General features: G+C 35.6%; 1 protein-coding gene across 2 annotated transcripts in view; it reads right to left on the reverse strand.

The window, feature by feature from the left end:
• Positions 1 to 230: 230 nt before the first annotated feature.
• acsl5 (acyl-CoA synthetase long chain family member 5) overlaps positions 231 to 14,736 on the reverse strand; it is a 36,918-nt gene continuing 22,412 nt past the window's right edge. For both annotated transcript variants that reach the window (XM_088635813.1, XM_088635812.1), the window contains 17 exons: positions 14,621 to 14,722; positions 13,621 to 13,720; positions 12,274 to 12,452; positions 11,200 to 11,232; positions 10,698 to 10,749; positions 10,258 to 10,331; positions 9,580 to 9,657; positions 8,693 to 8,827; positions 8,218 to 8,352; positions 7,228 to 7,323; positions 5,994 to 6,066; positions 5,350 to 5,438; positions 3,343 to 3,459; positions 2,267 to 2,410; positions 1,720 to 1,821; positions 1,562 to 1,633; positions 231 to 1,031 (listed from right to left, as the gene is read on the reverse strand). In XM_088635813.1, coding sequence (XP_088491939.1) covers positions 894 to 1,031; positions 1,562 to 1,633; positions 1,720 to 1,821; positions 2,267 to 2,410; positions 3,343 to 3,459; positions 5,350 to 5,438; positions 5,994 to 6,066; positions 7,228 to 7,323; positions 8,218 to 8,352; positions 8,693 to 8,827; positions 9,580 to 9,657; positions 10,258 to 10,331; positions 10,698 to 10,749; positions 11,200 to 11,232; positions 12,274 to 12,452; positions 13,621 to 13,720; positions 14,621 to 14,722 — 1,719 coding nt within the window. In that variant the 3' untranslated portion in view covers positions 231 to 893. The remainder of the gene's footprint in view (positions 1,032 to 1,561; positions 1,634 to 1,719; positions 1,822 to 2,266; positions 2,411 to 3,342; positions 3,460 to 5,349; positions 5,439 to 5,993; positions 6,067 to 7,227; positions 7,324 to 8,217; positions 8,353 to 8,692; positions 8,828 to 9,579; positions 9,658 to 10,257; positions 10,332 to 10,697; positions 10,750 to 11,199; positions 11,233 to 12,273; positions 12,453 to 13,620; positions 13,721 to 14,620; positions 14,723 to 14,736) is intronic.

The raw sequence follows: 14,736 nt of genomic DNA on the forward strand, positions 1-14,736 counted from the left end.
TTCTGTAACTGAGCTAATTATTAATCAAATGTAACCTCATCACACAGTTATGTGAATTTAATTACATCTATTTTAACTATGCTTTTCATGAAGCATTATGAAATTGAATTGCAGCCGCAGTACCAGTACAATACAATACGGTTACAATACCAGTAACAGCATCAGTTTCAATGGATCTCTGGAGTCTTTACATCCCATAAATTAATCTGGGGGTAGTTTACATAATAAGATTTTAAATCATCTGCAATTTGTATTTTTATTTGCATGACAATTTGAGTTAATACAAAAGCTTTCATACAACATTTTCATTGTGTTTTTCCAATGAGTAGGAATGTTTTGATTCCCTTTATACTGGTACAAAAATGTTAGCATCTGCTCTCCAATTCTAAAGCTTACCACTTTAGAATCCAGGCTTACGTATTCTCTGAGGCCTCTTTAAGATTTCCAGGACTGCAGATATACCGAAACTGTTTGTTGTTTCAGCAAAAGTGTTAATAAGAAAACTCTTTTATTACCCATAACTATCGCTCATTTCAGAAGCAGGTAAAAAGTGGTAGCTTTCATGGGTTTAGGGTTTTCATACAGCTACCTCATCTATTTGACAGTTGTTGTGACATTTCATGGCTGTGTAGTAAGTACTGGTTTGGGTATTTTATCTCATAACCTCATCTTAGTCGTCCATATCTTCTAAATGTGTTCTCAGAGGCCTAATACAAACATAAAGAAATGCTTTCCTGTTAGGGGGATGATAAGTAGATATGAAGGGTCATATTGTACAGCATATAACTGTGACATTCCTCTGGAATGCTGCAGTTCTTTAGTGTGGCTCTTTTTTGTTTTGAAGCACACACGAGTCCACAAAGATAAATCAAACACTGCACTCCTTAAGATTATCATTGGAGTGCTGCGTAGAGGCTGTCAATCTGGTCTTTGAAGAACTTGGTCAGCTCTGCTCTCTTTGCCTTCAGTGTAGGTGTCAGTAGTCCATTTTCGATGGTGAACTGTTCTGGGTGGAGATACAAGTCCTTGACCTGGATTAAAAAGAGAAGGAAATCTATTATAGAAATGCTGGACAAATCTTCCATTCAAAAAGTGTCTGATAACATTTAAATGATTTATAAAGTGACACATACAGTATCAACTATTTAAAAGAATTTCCCCACTGTAGTATAGTGTTCAAAATTGTAAAAACAAAGTGTAAACATCTGTTCTGATGAAGATGTCGGAGCACATTTTTTAATTCTTTTCACTATAAAATGTGAATAGTTTACAGTATGTGGGTTTCACATACTGTAGTTTCACATTTCACATTTTGGTTGTATGTGAGCAATTCTTCTTTATTCTAGGTCATATTAAACCAAAACATTGGAATAGGCAAGAAAGCCAAATATTAAATATCGCATGATGATGATTTTCTGTTTCTGAGGTTTCTTGTCCAACATAAAATCCACCATTGAGTATTGTGTAGTGTGATATTTTTTTAAAAATTTGAGTGACTCAAAGTTTTGATTTAAAAAACGCCATAGCCTCAATTGGAATGAAACACAAAAAAGGTGCTTACTTGTTCAAAAGAATTAAGCCCAGCCTGTTTTCCTAGCCTCACCATGTCTGCAAGTATTGCTTTTTTAATATCCTGCACAGAAAACCAAACCAGAGGTTAGTTAGAAAGAAAAACGAAGCAGTAAAAAGGTTAAAAAAATTTTTTATTACATACTGTACCTTGTTTATGCAGAGCTCTTTATAGGAACCTTTGATGCCTAATTTTACTGCAAAATCTGGAAGCACTTCTATATCTGGTACCACAATGCCTACCAAACAGGACTAAAAAACAATAAAGGGAAATATAAAACAGTGTGACAAGATTTATGATCCCATGAATATCAGATGCTGCATTAGCTATGCCATGCATTAGCATGCTGGCATTTCATGTACAATTTCAAGTTTAGTGCAAGGTATGACACCCATTTCTAAATTAGTGCAAACACAACGAGTGCTGAATGGGGATTTTAGGCTGGCATGAAAAATGTCAGTTGTATACAGTATGTATGACTGCACCAGTTACTCTATATCACCACTTAGAAATGCTCCAGAAAATTGTTTACATGACATTAAAAATACTTCAGGAACAGCATGTAGGTGGTACATTAGTACAACGGAATTAACGTATGAGCTTTTATCTGAAGTCTACAACTCATCCAAGGTGAAGTCCTATCCCTGTTTGCTGAACTTTACTGAAGGATAACCTAACAAGCCAGCAGTGTTTTACCTGTAAGCTGTCGCCATGCACAAATACTTGAGCCACAGGCTCACTCCGCACATACACGTTTTCAATCTTCTCAGGAGCAATATACTCTCCTTGTGCCAGTTTGAAGATGTTCTTCTTCCTGTCAATGATTTTAAGCACTCCGCTCTGAAAGAAGAGAAGTTATATTTTTTACTATAACCGAAGAGGGACAAATGCTCTGCCAGAAGTGCCTTCCAACAACATGTTCTTTTGGCTTCAAGGATAAAGTAGCGGTTAGTAACATCAGTGGTATGGCATGACCTCATGATGATTTTATTGCAGAAACTGAAAAATGAATTACCAATAGGAATACTTGAGGCCCTAGTAAGAGGCCAAATTGAGAATATTAAAATTAAAAAGAAAAATAAAAAAAATTTATTCGCCAAAAAATTTTTATGTAGTAAGCTCTTCTTCCAGCAAACAATTCTTTTCTGTTTGAAATCCTGTCCCTAAGGAAATGGGTTTCTGGGTGTCAGGCATGTTTTTAATTACAGGCAGTTCCAAGCAGGCTAGGGCAAGTCCTTAATGTAAAGCAACAGGTCTAGTAGCCAAACAAAACTAACTGGGATGCCCACTGAGACATTAAAGCACTGAAATTAATTAACATTTCCAATATCCAGGGCCCCTTGTCCAGCTAATAAACTCAAGAGCTATGTATTATACGTTATTAGATATACAATACAGCAGATTTTAATAATGTCAGTCTCTGAATGTCATTGTTTTGTTGTATGATCAGATATGCTCTTTGAAATTTGGATGCATAAAGGCAGTTCTCTACAAAAGTGAGCAACATATGAAGACATAATCTAAAGTGAATAGGTTCTAGTACAGTCCTTTTGTCAGTTTTGAAGAGCTTTTTAATACTTGATTTGCAATTGATGGTTAAACAGGAAATAGTTTAAAATAGAGCAGTGCAAGTTAATTCCCAAGGACGTGGTCCATGGTTTTGTGGCTTCTCCAGATTGTACAGGGAGAGACCAATTCTAACACACAAACACACAAAGACATTGCAGATGAATTCAGTCAGGATTGGGTTTATAATAAAGGAAGGCTCTTACAGGAAGCCACTTTCCAATGTCTCCGGTATGCAACCACCCATTCTCATCTATAGCTTCAGAGGTTTTTTCTGGGTCCTTCAGATATCCTTTAAACACATTTCTGCCCTTGATACAAACCTAAGAGACAAGAAAACCAATAAATATATATGCAATGAGTCAAATGGACCTGGACTTAGGGTCCTCTAAAACATTAAAACCCCAGCCCCTTTCTGTTACCACTCTCAATATTTTTAAAGATGTAGAAACATGCATCTCACACAATACACGGTACACAGTACACATCAGCCATGCTTCATACTGTCTGCACATAGTGTTTTGACGCATACAGTATGACAGATCCATGTTGCACACACTCATAGCATTTAACAGTAACACTGAGAAACAAAGGCCAGAATAATAACGTTTGCATGATTGGATTAACATGACTAACACATAATGTAGAATTAATCAACTTGTTAGTCCAATTAAGGCCTCGATTAGGTAATGAAAGTCAGCAGGTTTAGAGTTTGGTGTGTAGGCCACCAGGACCAGGATTGGGAACCACTGTTATATTGCAAAGAAACAAATATTGTCAAATAAATATATGTTTTTTGTTTATACCAAAGGGTAAATACATCCTGATTTGCTCAAAGATAAATCTCCTGCTATAAAATTCAAAAGAAATGCACAGATATACAACTTGTTTTTTCAACTCAATATTTCCAAATATAGTGGCCTGTGAAGGTTTTATTTACTTTGTCTTGGCACAAAGATTACTTTAGCTGTCTTTCTAAGAGAATAAAAAAAAACATTTGTAAGTTAAATTAGTTATATTGCAACAAAACAAATATAGTCATCATACAGTATATGGAATAAGCATAAGCAAAATCATTTTGTTCCTACTTGTTCCCACACTGTGACCCCACTCCAAGTGTATTTGTGAGAATGGCTGAAACCTGCCCACAGGTCTATTTAGAGTCTGCATGTGCAGTAGGGCTGGCAGCAAGCAAGTGGGATATCTGAGCATATGTGGGAGGTGGTGTCTGCTTTCGGGTATCACTGCTTTTTAACAGTACAGGGAGCATGAATCCCCTGTTGTGTGCATAGCAATGCAATGTTTATTCCGTAAGCAAAAACGTATTTATTATCTTAAATCACACTGTAACTCTAAATGCTGCTATTAAAAATTCAATAGATTGACCAAATTCTAATGAAAACAAAGCAGAGACATAATTTATTGGGTCTGAAAGGTATTAAAGTTTGTTGGGTGTAGCTGGCCTGGCTTAGGTAGCTACAGCCTGCCCTGAGGACGAAGCTGGCAGAACCCCACACCCCTCTTCATAAGAAATGAGCCAGGCAGCAGTAAACAGGGAGGGAGACATGCGAGGAAGAAGAGTAAAGGAGGTGCTCAGTAGGCAAAACATTTAAAAGTGGGCAAGATTAGAAAGCACACTTCCCTCCCACAGTTCTGCATAAAAACACTATACAGTAATATCTCGGCTGTTTATAATCAGAATCCAACCCTACGGAACTCCCGCAAACTAACCTGCACTGTTCCTAATAAGACTCCAGTCTTATCCAATTCCTGCAAATGGCGTCGCATTAACTAATCAACCAATCAGACCTTTCCTTCATCACCTCACCCGCTACCTCCTGGAATACTTGAGATCTCATCACCTTCACCTTCACCAAGTGGAGCTCCTTGTCTCAGTTTTGAGATTTCCTTGCTTATAACTTGGCTTCTGAACCTTTGGCTTCCTGACCAGTGAACCTGTCTTTGATCATGACTCTTGAACTGCGATGCAGATAAGTACACTCAGACTTTCCTTCTACCTCCCCTTGCTTTCACTGAGATCTATTAGTCACTGCATTGGTTCCTATAATTCATCTGGCTTAAGTGCTGTGACAAGTACTGTACATATCATAAAAATAATTATCTGTATGAATCATAACCTCTGCTTTCCTCAGTGATATTGAGTGTTTCAGCAGAATATGATTGACAGGACACCTGTGTCAGGTTATTATTACCTCTCCCTCCCCATTAGCTGCGAAATAGTTCATTTCTTCAACATCAACCAATTTCACAATGTTGCACGGGACAGGAACCCCAACATGGCCTGTGCATTCAAATGAATGAGTTTGTTAAGCAATTGTATTACAGAACTTACAGTACCATACATTTTAAATTTACTTTTTAAAAACAATCACACAAGTTTTCCTTAATGCCTTTAACCCAATTATTGAGTATCTGTTGTACAGTATATTGGTATTCACAAATCACAAACTTTAATTTGTGAGGTAAGTGTTAACAATGAAACTAGGAGATAGTTAAATTGGCAAGAGGAAAGCCGTTCTGAAAGTCTACTTTTCAAGCATACATACAAAATACATAATTTCAGTTATTGATGCATAAATATTATATCCCATTTCAACAGTGTAATAAAATAGATATGTATTAATGTACTGTAGATGTGTGCAATGGAAATTATTAGGATATTGCTAGCACAGCTACCCGCATCTCATTCTATGAATGAGTCCCAGGTATTCTTTTCTACAAAGTATTGTTCACTATATATAAACCTTTTACATAATAAATCTATTTTTATCTCAACAGAGATGGGGTACTGCTTGTAAAAAGTAGCCTGTTTCTGTGTTTGGTGCAAGTGAATTACCTGTTGTCCAGTCACCAGGCATGGAAAAGGTACAACCGGCTGTGCACTCAGTTTGGCCATAAGCCTCAAATATCTGAAAGAGTGAAATATGTTTGTTTGGATTAAACAAACCTTGAAAATTATTCAAGGCACACACATGCCCAGTCCCCATAGCTCAATTATATTAAAATAATGATAACAAAAATAAATTTAAGAGAGTACATTAGTATTCAACAGACGTTCAGGACGAAGTCATATTATAATCTCGCACTTCCACTTAAATGCATATACAATAAATATTTCACCTTTTGAGATGCCTGTGTGGGCATTTTTCCAGCACCCCTCCCTCCAACCCTTCTGCACACTTGCAGCACCCTCCCTGGTTCATTCCTTGCGAGGGTGCTTGTCAGCCTTAACCTTACAAGTGTGTTAATGCTAGATATTAAAATATCAAGTACACTATCCTTTTAAATTTGTCATCTTGTCACATTAATTAGAATGTTTCTAAATTCCTGTAATGTTTTTTGTTTGAACCAAATGGTTAATACAACTTTGCTCAACGGTAAATCTCCTGCTATAAAATTCAAAAGAAATGCATAGATATACAGTTTGTGTTTTCAACTCAATATTTCCAAATATAGTGGCCCGTGAAGGTTTTATTTACTTTGTCTTGGCACAAAGATTACTTTGGCTGTCTTTCTAATAGAATAAAACAGAAGCATTTGTACAGTATCTTACCTCAACCTGATCTAACTCTAAATTTCAAGCAATTACAGTAGTTCAGCATTATTCCAAGACCAGTTAGTATAGCTGGTGGGTCTAATCAGACTGCTCTCGAGAGGATGAGGGATAAATTATTCTAGCAAAGGAAAATGTAATAAAAGCCCACAGCTCACAATGTGTTTAATAGGTTGTAAAGCCACCCTTGGCTAGTCTTCTGTAACTAAAGAAGGTACCTTTTCCTCTGTGCTTAGACAGTGATTGGAGGCATTTCATGTTTTAATTCCTGTTCACTGCAAAGGTTTCCCAGCCAAGACTGTGTGGCTATTACATGCTTCTAACACTGTTCTCCTTGAACCACAATTTTAAATTTGAGGTTCAAGTACACAGCTATCCAAAATATCATAGACCTTTTTGGATATTACATGTGTTTATATGTTAAATTAGTCACTTTTCCCAAACGCATGCTGTTAATGTCAGTCAAGAGATGCCTGACACTGACTGTCAATGCATATTAAATAGAAATAGAGCTCACCTGGCACCCTAGGCATGCTCTGAGGAAACTAAGCACCGAGGGAGAGATGGGGGCTGCCCCTGTTACCATCACACGTACTCGTCCTCCCATGGTTTCCTTTAAGAAAGAATGATGCTGCTAAGTGCAGAGGATATAAACCAACAAAAACCAGTGGATTCTAGACCATTAGCCCAAACAGTATTCGTTTGCCTGCATTGAAACTACTGTACATTGAACTACATTGAAAAATTATACTTGCTTCATATTCTTCTTGTCCTCTTACTTAAAACATTCCACAACAATTTCAAGCTTATTTTTTCAACTCATTCCTCTAGAGCAATATTTGTTGTCCATTTTCTCAATACTTTGGACAATTAAAGGCACAAATCTAAAAAGAGGGATTGTAGTCTTAGGAAATCCAATGAATGTAGACTGAATTTTAGATTTTTGTTTTATGTTTGGAAGAGGCATCTTCCTTTTACGTAATAGAAGGCCACTATCACATATTGCAATTGGAATTTGCATTTTGCAATTGGGTAGAATCTTAAATTTAGTTTGGTTATTAATTCTGAGGCAAATTTTGCACAGGATGTAGTAACAATGAATACTTTTTTTTATTAACAGTTTGTTTCTAGAAACAAAAGAAAATATTCAAGGTGTCAAGAGAAACTAAATTATCATGCCTAAAATACAGTACATCACACAATTAGTTATCAGGAGGTGTAAATTTAAGGTGTAAAGGTGTAAAGTTAGATTGGTGCCAGACAGTTTATGAATATAACCCTCAATGTGACAGCAAAGATATTTATAAATGTTCGCATTACTCAGTCATGGAGAGTTAACATACTATTTTTGAAAAAAAGGAAAATCTTCCCTATTAATTATGTCAGCAGGAAAATATTACTTTCACTTTCTATATGAATAATTACAGCTATCACAGGCTGCCGAATTAGACCTTAACATAAGGTGAGTTTTAGCACAATGAGGCTTATTGATTTCTCTGAGGGATACCTGAACTTTGTGGAAGATAAGCTTGTCCCATATGCTATCATTTCTTATGATTCCCTGCTTCACTTCAGAATGTTTTCTTTCAATTGCAAAGTTCAATAACCACTTCTTGAAAGGCGTCTGGGCTCCACTTTGAACCTGACATGAAAATACAACAAAACATATTGTCTATGTTAATATCTGGTACACAGTCAAATCTATCAAGAATGTGGACTTTTCATTCAGATTGAATTGAATTCGGCACGGCAGTTTTCAACGTCAGCCTCTTCAGATGCTTCATACTTCTAGGCATAACTGATCTCTTATTTTTCTTTTCACATAAAGATTGATGTTTCCCCCAAGTGATGTTGTGCAGACTATTTTTCTAAAAAATAATCAAAACCTTTAGGACCTGCAATCAAAAGGCTTTAGGAAAGATCCAGAAAGGTCCACAGAACTTCACCCACTTTGCAATTTAAATAATATCCCATACTGGTACCTTGTCATATACTCTGTTCAACAGCCGGGGCACAACTGGAAACACTGTTGGGCGTAGAGCTTTCATATCATCAGGCAATAGCTTGATATCTCCTTGGAAAAAGCCCACCTTGGCTCCACTTGAGTACATTACCGTCTGCAAGACCAGGAATATAATTCATTACCACATACAGTATACCGTTGTAATCATCCCTGAGAGTGTATCTTAACCAGCCACAACACTTACAGTAGGCAGTGTGCTTTATAGTTCAATGGCAAATTTAGTTTTTTTTTTGGGGGGGGGGGCATAGGTCATATAGTCTTTCTCATAAATGTCCTCAATTGCCCTTAGAAGATTAGAAAAATAGAAGATTTAACAGACTGCTAGCTGAGACTGTCTGGATTATCTTTATAGCGGAAGTTACTACCTCATTTAAGAGACTTCAAATTCTCAAAGCATAGATACCGTGCTGTTACCAGGCAAGAGTAGACACTGCCTTAATTGCATGGTTTCGTCAATGAAATCTTACACAAACAGAAAAATAAAAAGTGCATAACATATAGAAGCAATTCATTCTAGCTGGCATTCCCAAAAAGCCGTAATTGTGAACATTATATATGATTGCCAGGCTAAATAAAATATGGATTATAAAATAAGAGGAAAAGCAATAATTTTTTAAAACCCACCCACACAGAACCTACATTTTTTTAGAAAGGCTGTCTAAATACACACACAGCAAAGCAGAATCCAATAATTACACTGGCAAGCAAACAACAAGTTCAGCAATCTTTAGTGATATATAAATCAAACAGTTTTTAACATATTCACAAAATATAATGTATATGTTTATACTAAAAAATAAATATCAGTCAAGCTGTTAGGGTTTATGGTAAGATATCTTACGGTACCTGAACTACTCTTTCAAACATATGAGCCAGTGGTAGGAATGAGATTGAGACATCCTGTGGGAGAGGGCCAAATGCTGACTGAAAAGAAAGTGCACTTTGATTAAACTCAGATTAATAACAAGCAAACATTCATACCTCAGGAAGGGCCCAGTGTATGATTCTAGTTAATGGAACAAAGATCTGTGTTTTTACATGAACTTTTCTCTCATGATGTATTACCATTTAAATAAATGATGAACACCAATGATACAGTGTGAGCATTGCTTTAGGATGTTACTTTTACTTTAGTTTAGGAGTATCTCTACTGCACGCTTCGTGTAACAGCAAAAGAGACTTGAATTCAAGCATGAAATTCAGAAAACAGAAAACAAAATCCACCAAGGCTTACTGAGGTTTTCTGCTGAAGTCCCAGCAGTCCTTATTTTTTCATTTTATAAATAACTAAATAAGTATATAAAACCTAAATGTTTTCCCACTGATTACCAAACAGTGTAACCTTTACAGAATTCATTTTAAACACTGTGCTTTCTATCACATCACATTGGTTTATTAATAGATTGTATCCTTTGTCTCAGTATTAGTGATACAGTTGATTTGATTACAGCAGTCTTTCACAATGTTAAAGTATTCTGAGAAGCTCACATAAGAAGCAGAAGAAGAAGATGACGATGAATATACCTCAGTGCTTTTTATAAAACCAGCAGCATCTGCTACTACATTCTCATGAGTAAGCATAGCTCCTTTGGGATCACCTAAAGTGAAGAAACATACTGTATATAGAATTGGCTTCATGAGGAAACTTTTCTTTTTGCAGCCACAGTACAATAGCACTGGCACAGAAGTATAGTATATGAGTATAGGGGGAATAACATAACTTTCCTTGCATAGATTTGCTTTTGATTAAAGTTGAAAGTAATATGGAAGCAGTCATCTTCAGTTTACCATGAATCTGTTGTATTGTGAAAAGACTCAAAGCAAAGAATGTGAATTAAATGAACTGGTAAAATGTCAGACCTGAATGTACTTTATACAGTATAGACTTTATATTATTTGAATTAAATTGTGAATTTAGGCTAAACTGTTGTAAAATGATGTAAAATCACTGACAGAGAACATACCTGTTGTTCCACTTGTGAAACACACAATACTGAGGTCTTCTGGCTTAGGAGGCTGCAAGTAAAGAAAGCAAAATGTATTCGATAAAATAATGAGTTAGACTACAAAATAAAACAAAAATCAATAAACTAAAATCCATTAATATACAAGTGATAAGAATGTTAATAAGCATCTTATATACATTTTATACATATTAATTATAGGGTTAAAAGGGGAATTTAGAGATACAGACAATTGGAAACATAATTAGCTAATTGTATGCAAACATCGCACTTTATGGAAGCAAGAAATCATTGGAAATCATATTATGACTTTTTGATCACCTTAGTTATGCTTAGTTATCACTAAGTAAGGCTTAGTTAATAGTTTTTAACTTTATGAATGATCTATTGAAATTGTATAATTAATAAACAGCATATTAAAATTTTATTATGTCTCACACTTGTATGCTATTTAGTTTACAACAAAGTTTTACCATACTAAACAAATATTCACAGTACATACAATTGGTTTCCTCAGGTCATTTTTGCCCAGTGTCTGAAAAGCAAGGAACAGCAATTTAAATTTTAAGTGATCAAGTTACTAGATTAAGTACTGTACAAAAGACACAAATTAAAAAGCCTGGCTAATTTAAAGTTAATAATTATGCCGCTATCTGGATTCAAGAATAAAACATGATCCTCTAACTTAGGGGATATAATTAGTGACAGGATTATAAGACTGTTGACAGATTTGCCTGGTCTCATGGGATTTGTTCGTGTTTAATAGTCTTGTATTCTTTTTTTCTTCCCAAGGAAATCACATGTATTTTATCTGTTGGCTTGGGCACAATCCCTCACATATGCTGATAGTAGCCTAACAGTAGTAATAAACTAATGGCCTGTGCAGGTACAAAAAAATAAAAATCACACTGAGCAAGCATGGAACAGTAAATGTAAAACATTATTATACAGTGATTCATTTTATGAAATCAATATTTAATCTCTGCTCTTTTGCTGAAATGTGGCACGATACTGCTTCTCCATGGTCAACGAGTCAACCCCCCATTCAACAAATCAACAAATCAATCATATCCTAGTGACTGACCTATAAAACCCCACAGCATTTGTTAGTTGTGAGATAAAGTTCATTTGCTCTTCCTTTCTTTGGTAAAAGCACTGGATTTTTTATGTTTCTGAACAGTTTTAAGTTATTTAACTAATTTTGTTTCTTTTGTATAATCTTGTCAAGTAAATTCTTTATTTTGAACCTTAACTTTGCTGACCTCTCCTTCTCATTTCTGATCTCAAATGGGCTTTATCCTGTCTAATCAATATTTAACATTTAAGTAACATTGCAGTAAACAAATCTAAAAAATGTATCATCGGGCATGTGTGGAAGCAAAACCACAATAGCTTTGCATTCTTCTGTACTTTTTGGAAATTTCTCTCAAAATACACATTGACTAAATCAAAATAATAGAGGTAGAAGAGTTTGAGTTGTGTAATAATCCTTTCAGAGTTGGTATTCAAATGTCCATGAAGGGGCCGACACATACAGTACAATTTCTATTGCAAAACAAAATTTGGACCCTTATACCTCCACTTCCTTGAGAGCAAGTATCTCAACCCCACAGTTCATGCCTCGATCCTTCAGATCTGTGCTGAAAGGGTCCATGAGGACAATGGAGTTAAGTACTGGCGTCAGGCCCTTCTCACAGTTTGTCAGGAGAATTGCAGCCTTGTCAGGTTTGTCGCATATCACAGTGGATATTTCAGCTAAAAGAGAAATAAAAATGTTTTCTAACATAAGACCCTTAATCAGAAAAGGGGAGGCAGTAGGAATGGGGCACTTATGAATGACTCACACAGTTTTATTTTTTGCTGCACAGCGTGGTCAAGGCTTTAATCAAAAACTGCTGAAACATAAAGAGCCAAACAAACAAACAAAATACTATAACCGTATTTCTTATTAAGAGTTAAGAAACCCGTTTGTATCGTCAAAAATAAATAAAAAGAAAAACCTATCTCCATTATCTCTTATGGGGAAAAATTTGAATCTGTTCGGGCACTAAAAAAACCTCTCTCCCACTTTTACTTTTTTCACCCAAAAAGTGACAAAAGAAACCTTCATACTGTTTGTTTTTAGTAATAATAAACACTGCTTTACTAGTTAGACATCATTAATCATACCTAAGTACAATACTGTACAGTAACCACTTCATTTGCTTTCTGTGTAATTACACACACTCTCACAATTTTCATTTATTGTCTTAGCACAGTTAGGGTCCATGATAAATTCTAAACAGGAAAAGTAAGAACGCATACAATAGCGAACAACGCACAAAGCAAGGCGAGGTGAACTGTATCACACGCGTCTCTCCTGCCGCTCCGTAGGCTCTGTGCTAGCTCTCACCCACACTGGGTAGTGGACTGTGATACGAACACAATATGAAAGGAGTTGTATGACGCCTTCCTCTTCATTCTCTACATTTGGCAGAGGTTTTGAATCGCATCTTCGTAGTTCCAAAGTTGGTTTTCGTTTTTCGAAATGTGTGTAACAATTCATAAAAGTTTGTTTTAGTTTCATAAAAGTACATTAGTAAAAAGAGGTACTGGTGTACCGTACTAATCTTTGCCTTCAACAAATTCTGGCCAATGTTGGGACATTTGCGAAATAATTCCCAGGGGTAACACTAATTTCTGTGGTTCAGTTATTTAAAAATGTGATAACACTCGCTTGCGTTTTAAAAAATAAAAATAAATCATTACCTCCGATTTCTACTATTGTATTTGTTGGATATTCATTTTTTGTATACATTTATTGTATGAATAAATGCAAACCAGGTCCTTATGTTTTATTTTGGCTTCAAACAAGAAGGATACCTGACAAATGTGTGGTATGCAATCTAAAGCGGAACATGACCACTAAACCTCAGTTAGTTACCTTTATTAACAATGTATACCAGTGCCTCAGGTCCCAGTGTGTCGTAAAGTGGAACAGCCACCATGGAGTAGGTATAACAGGCAAGCTCAGAAATAATCCACTGGAAAAAGAAAAAACAACCCATCACCATCTGCTACAATCTGTTTTTGAGCTTCAGCAAGAACAGGTTAATCATGCTCATTGTTCAGTTTGCTTTCATTGAAGATGAATACCATATGGGACTAGTTCCTGATAGCAAGCACCTAATTTTAGCTCCACGGTATTTGTAATTCATAAACTAAATAGTCTGCAATATGTCCTGTCTATTTTTGACATTGGAATCATTTATCATAGGAGACAGTACCTAAATACCTTAAAATTAGAACTTTGACATGCCTTGAAGGGAATTTAATGAGTGAGCCACAAAAACAGTGTTTAAATTCCACATAATATAAATAAATAATGTAATAAGAATGTAAGCATGGTTGCAGTTAATAGGACCCCCTTCACCCAATATAACTCATTTGCCTTTTTACTAGTTAATTGATCTGAGGATCCCATTCAGCTGTTTCTAATGAGAAATAAATCATATCTGCTTTAACAACATGGATGGGCAGCTTGTTTCACTCTTTCACAATTTTATGTGTGAATAAGTGTGCTTTTTGTGAAATACTTTCCCACTGGAAAATAAATTCTCTTTTTTAAAAAAAAAAGCATCCTGAGAAATTCAGACACAGAATTATCAGAAATAGTTGTTACTTATAAGAACAAGCCATAAGGGTTTAGTTTGACTTGCATGTGAAAATAAGGGAGTTTTTCAATAAACTTAAGAAAAAGGGATTCAAAATTCACTAAAAACAATGAAGAACATCATGTTGTATCTTATTCATATAAGCTGTTAATTTTACTATACAACACTTTGACATGTTTTGATGCATCTCCCTTTTAGAACTTCATGCTTACTTTATGCTCACTGTGTTCTAAATGATCACTCATTCCTTTCCTTGGTAATGTACAGTACCTCTGGCCTGTTTTGGGCAAAAATGCCAATGAATTGATCAGGAGATGGTTTCAGTCCTCTGTGTAGTAATCCTGAGCCCAAATATTCAGCTCTGTCAGACACCTTATAAGGGTACA

The sequence above is a fragment of the Lepisosteus platostomus genome, chromosome 6, assembly GCF_059453375.1.
Source record: "Lepisosteus platostomus isolate fLepPlt1 chromosome 6, fLepPlt1.hap1, whole genome shotgun sequence".
In the NCBI taxonomy this organism is placed as follows: domain Eukaryota; kingdom Metazoa; phylum Chordata; class Actinopteri; order Semionotiformes; family Lepisosteidae; genus Lepisosteus; species Lepisosteus platostomus.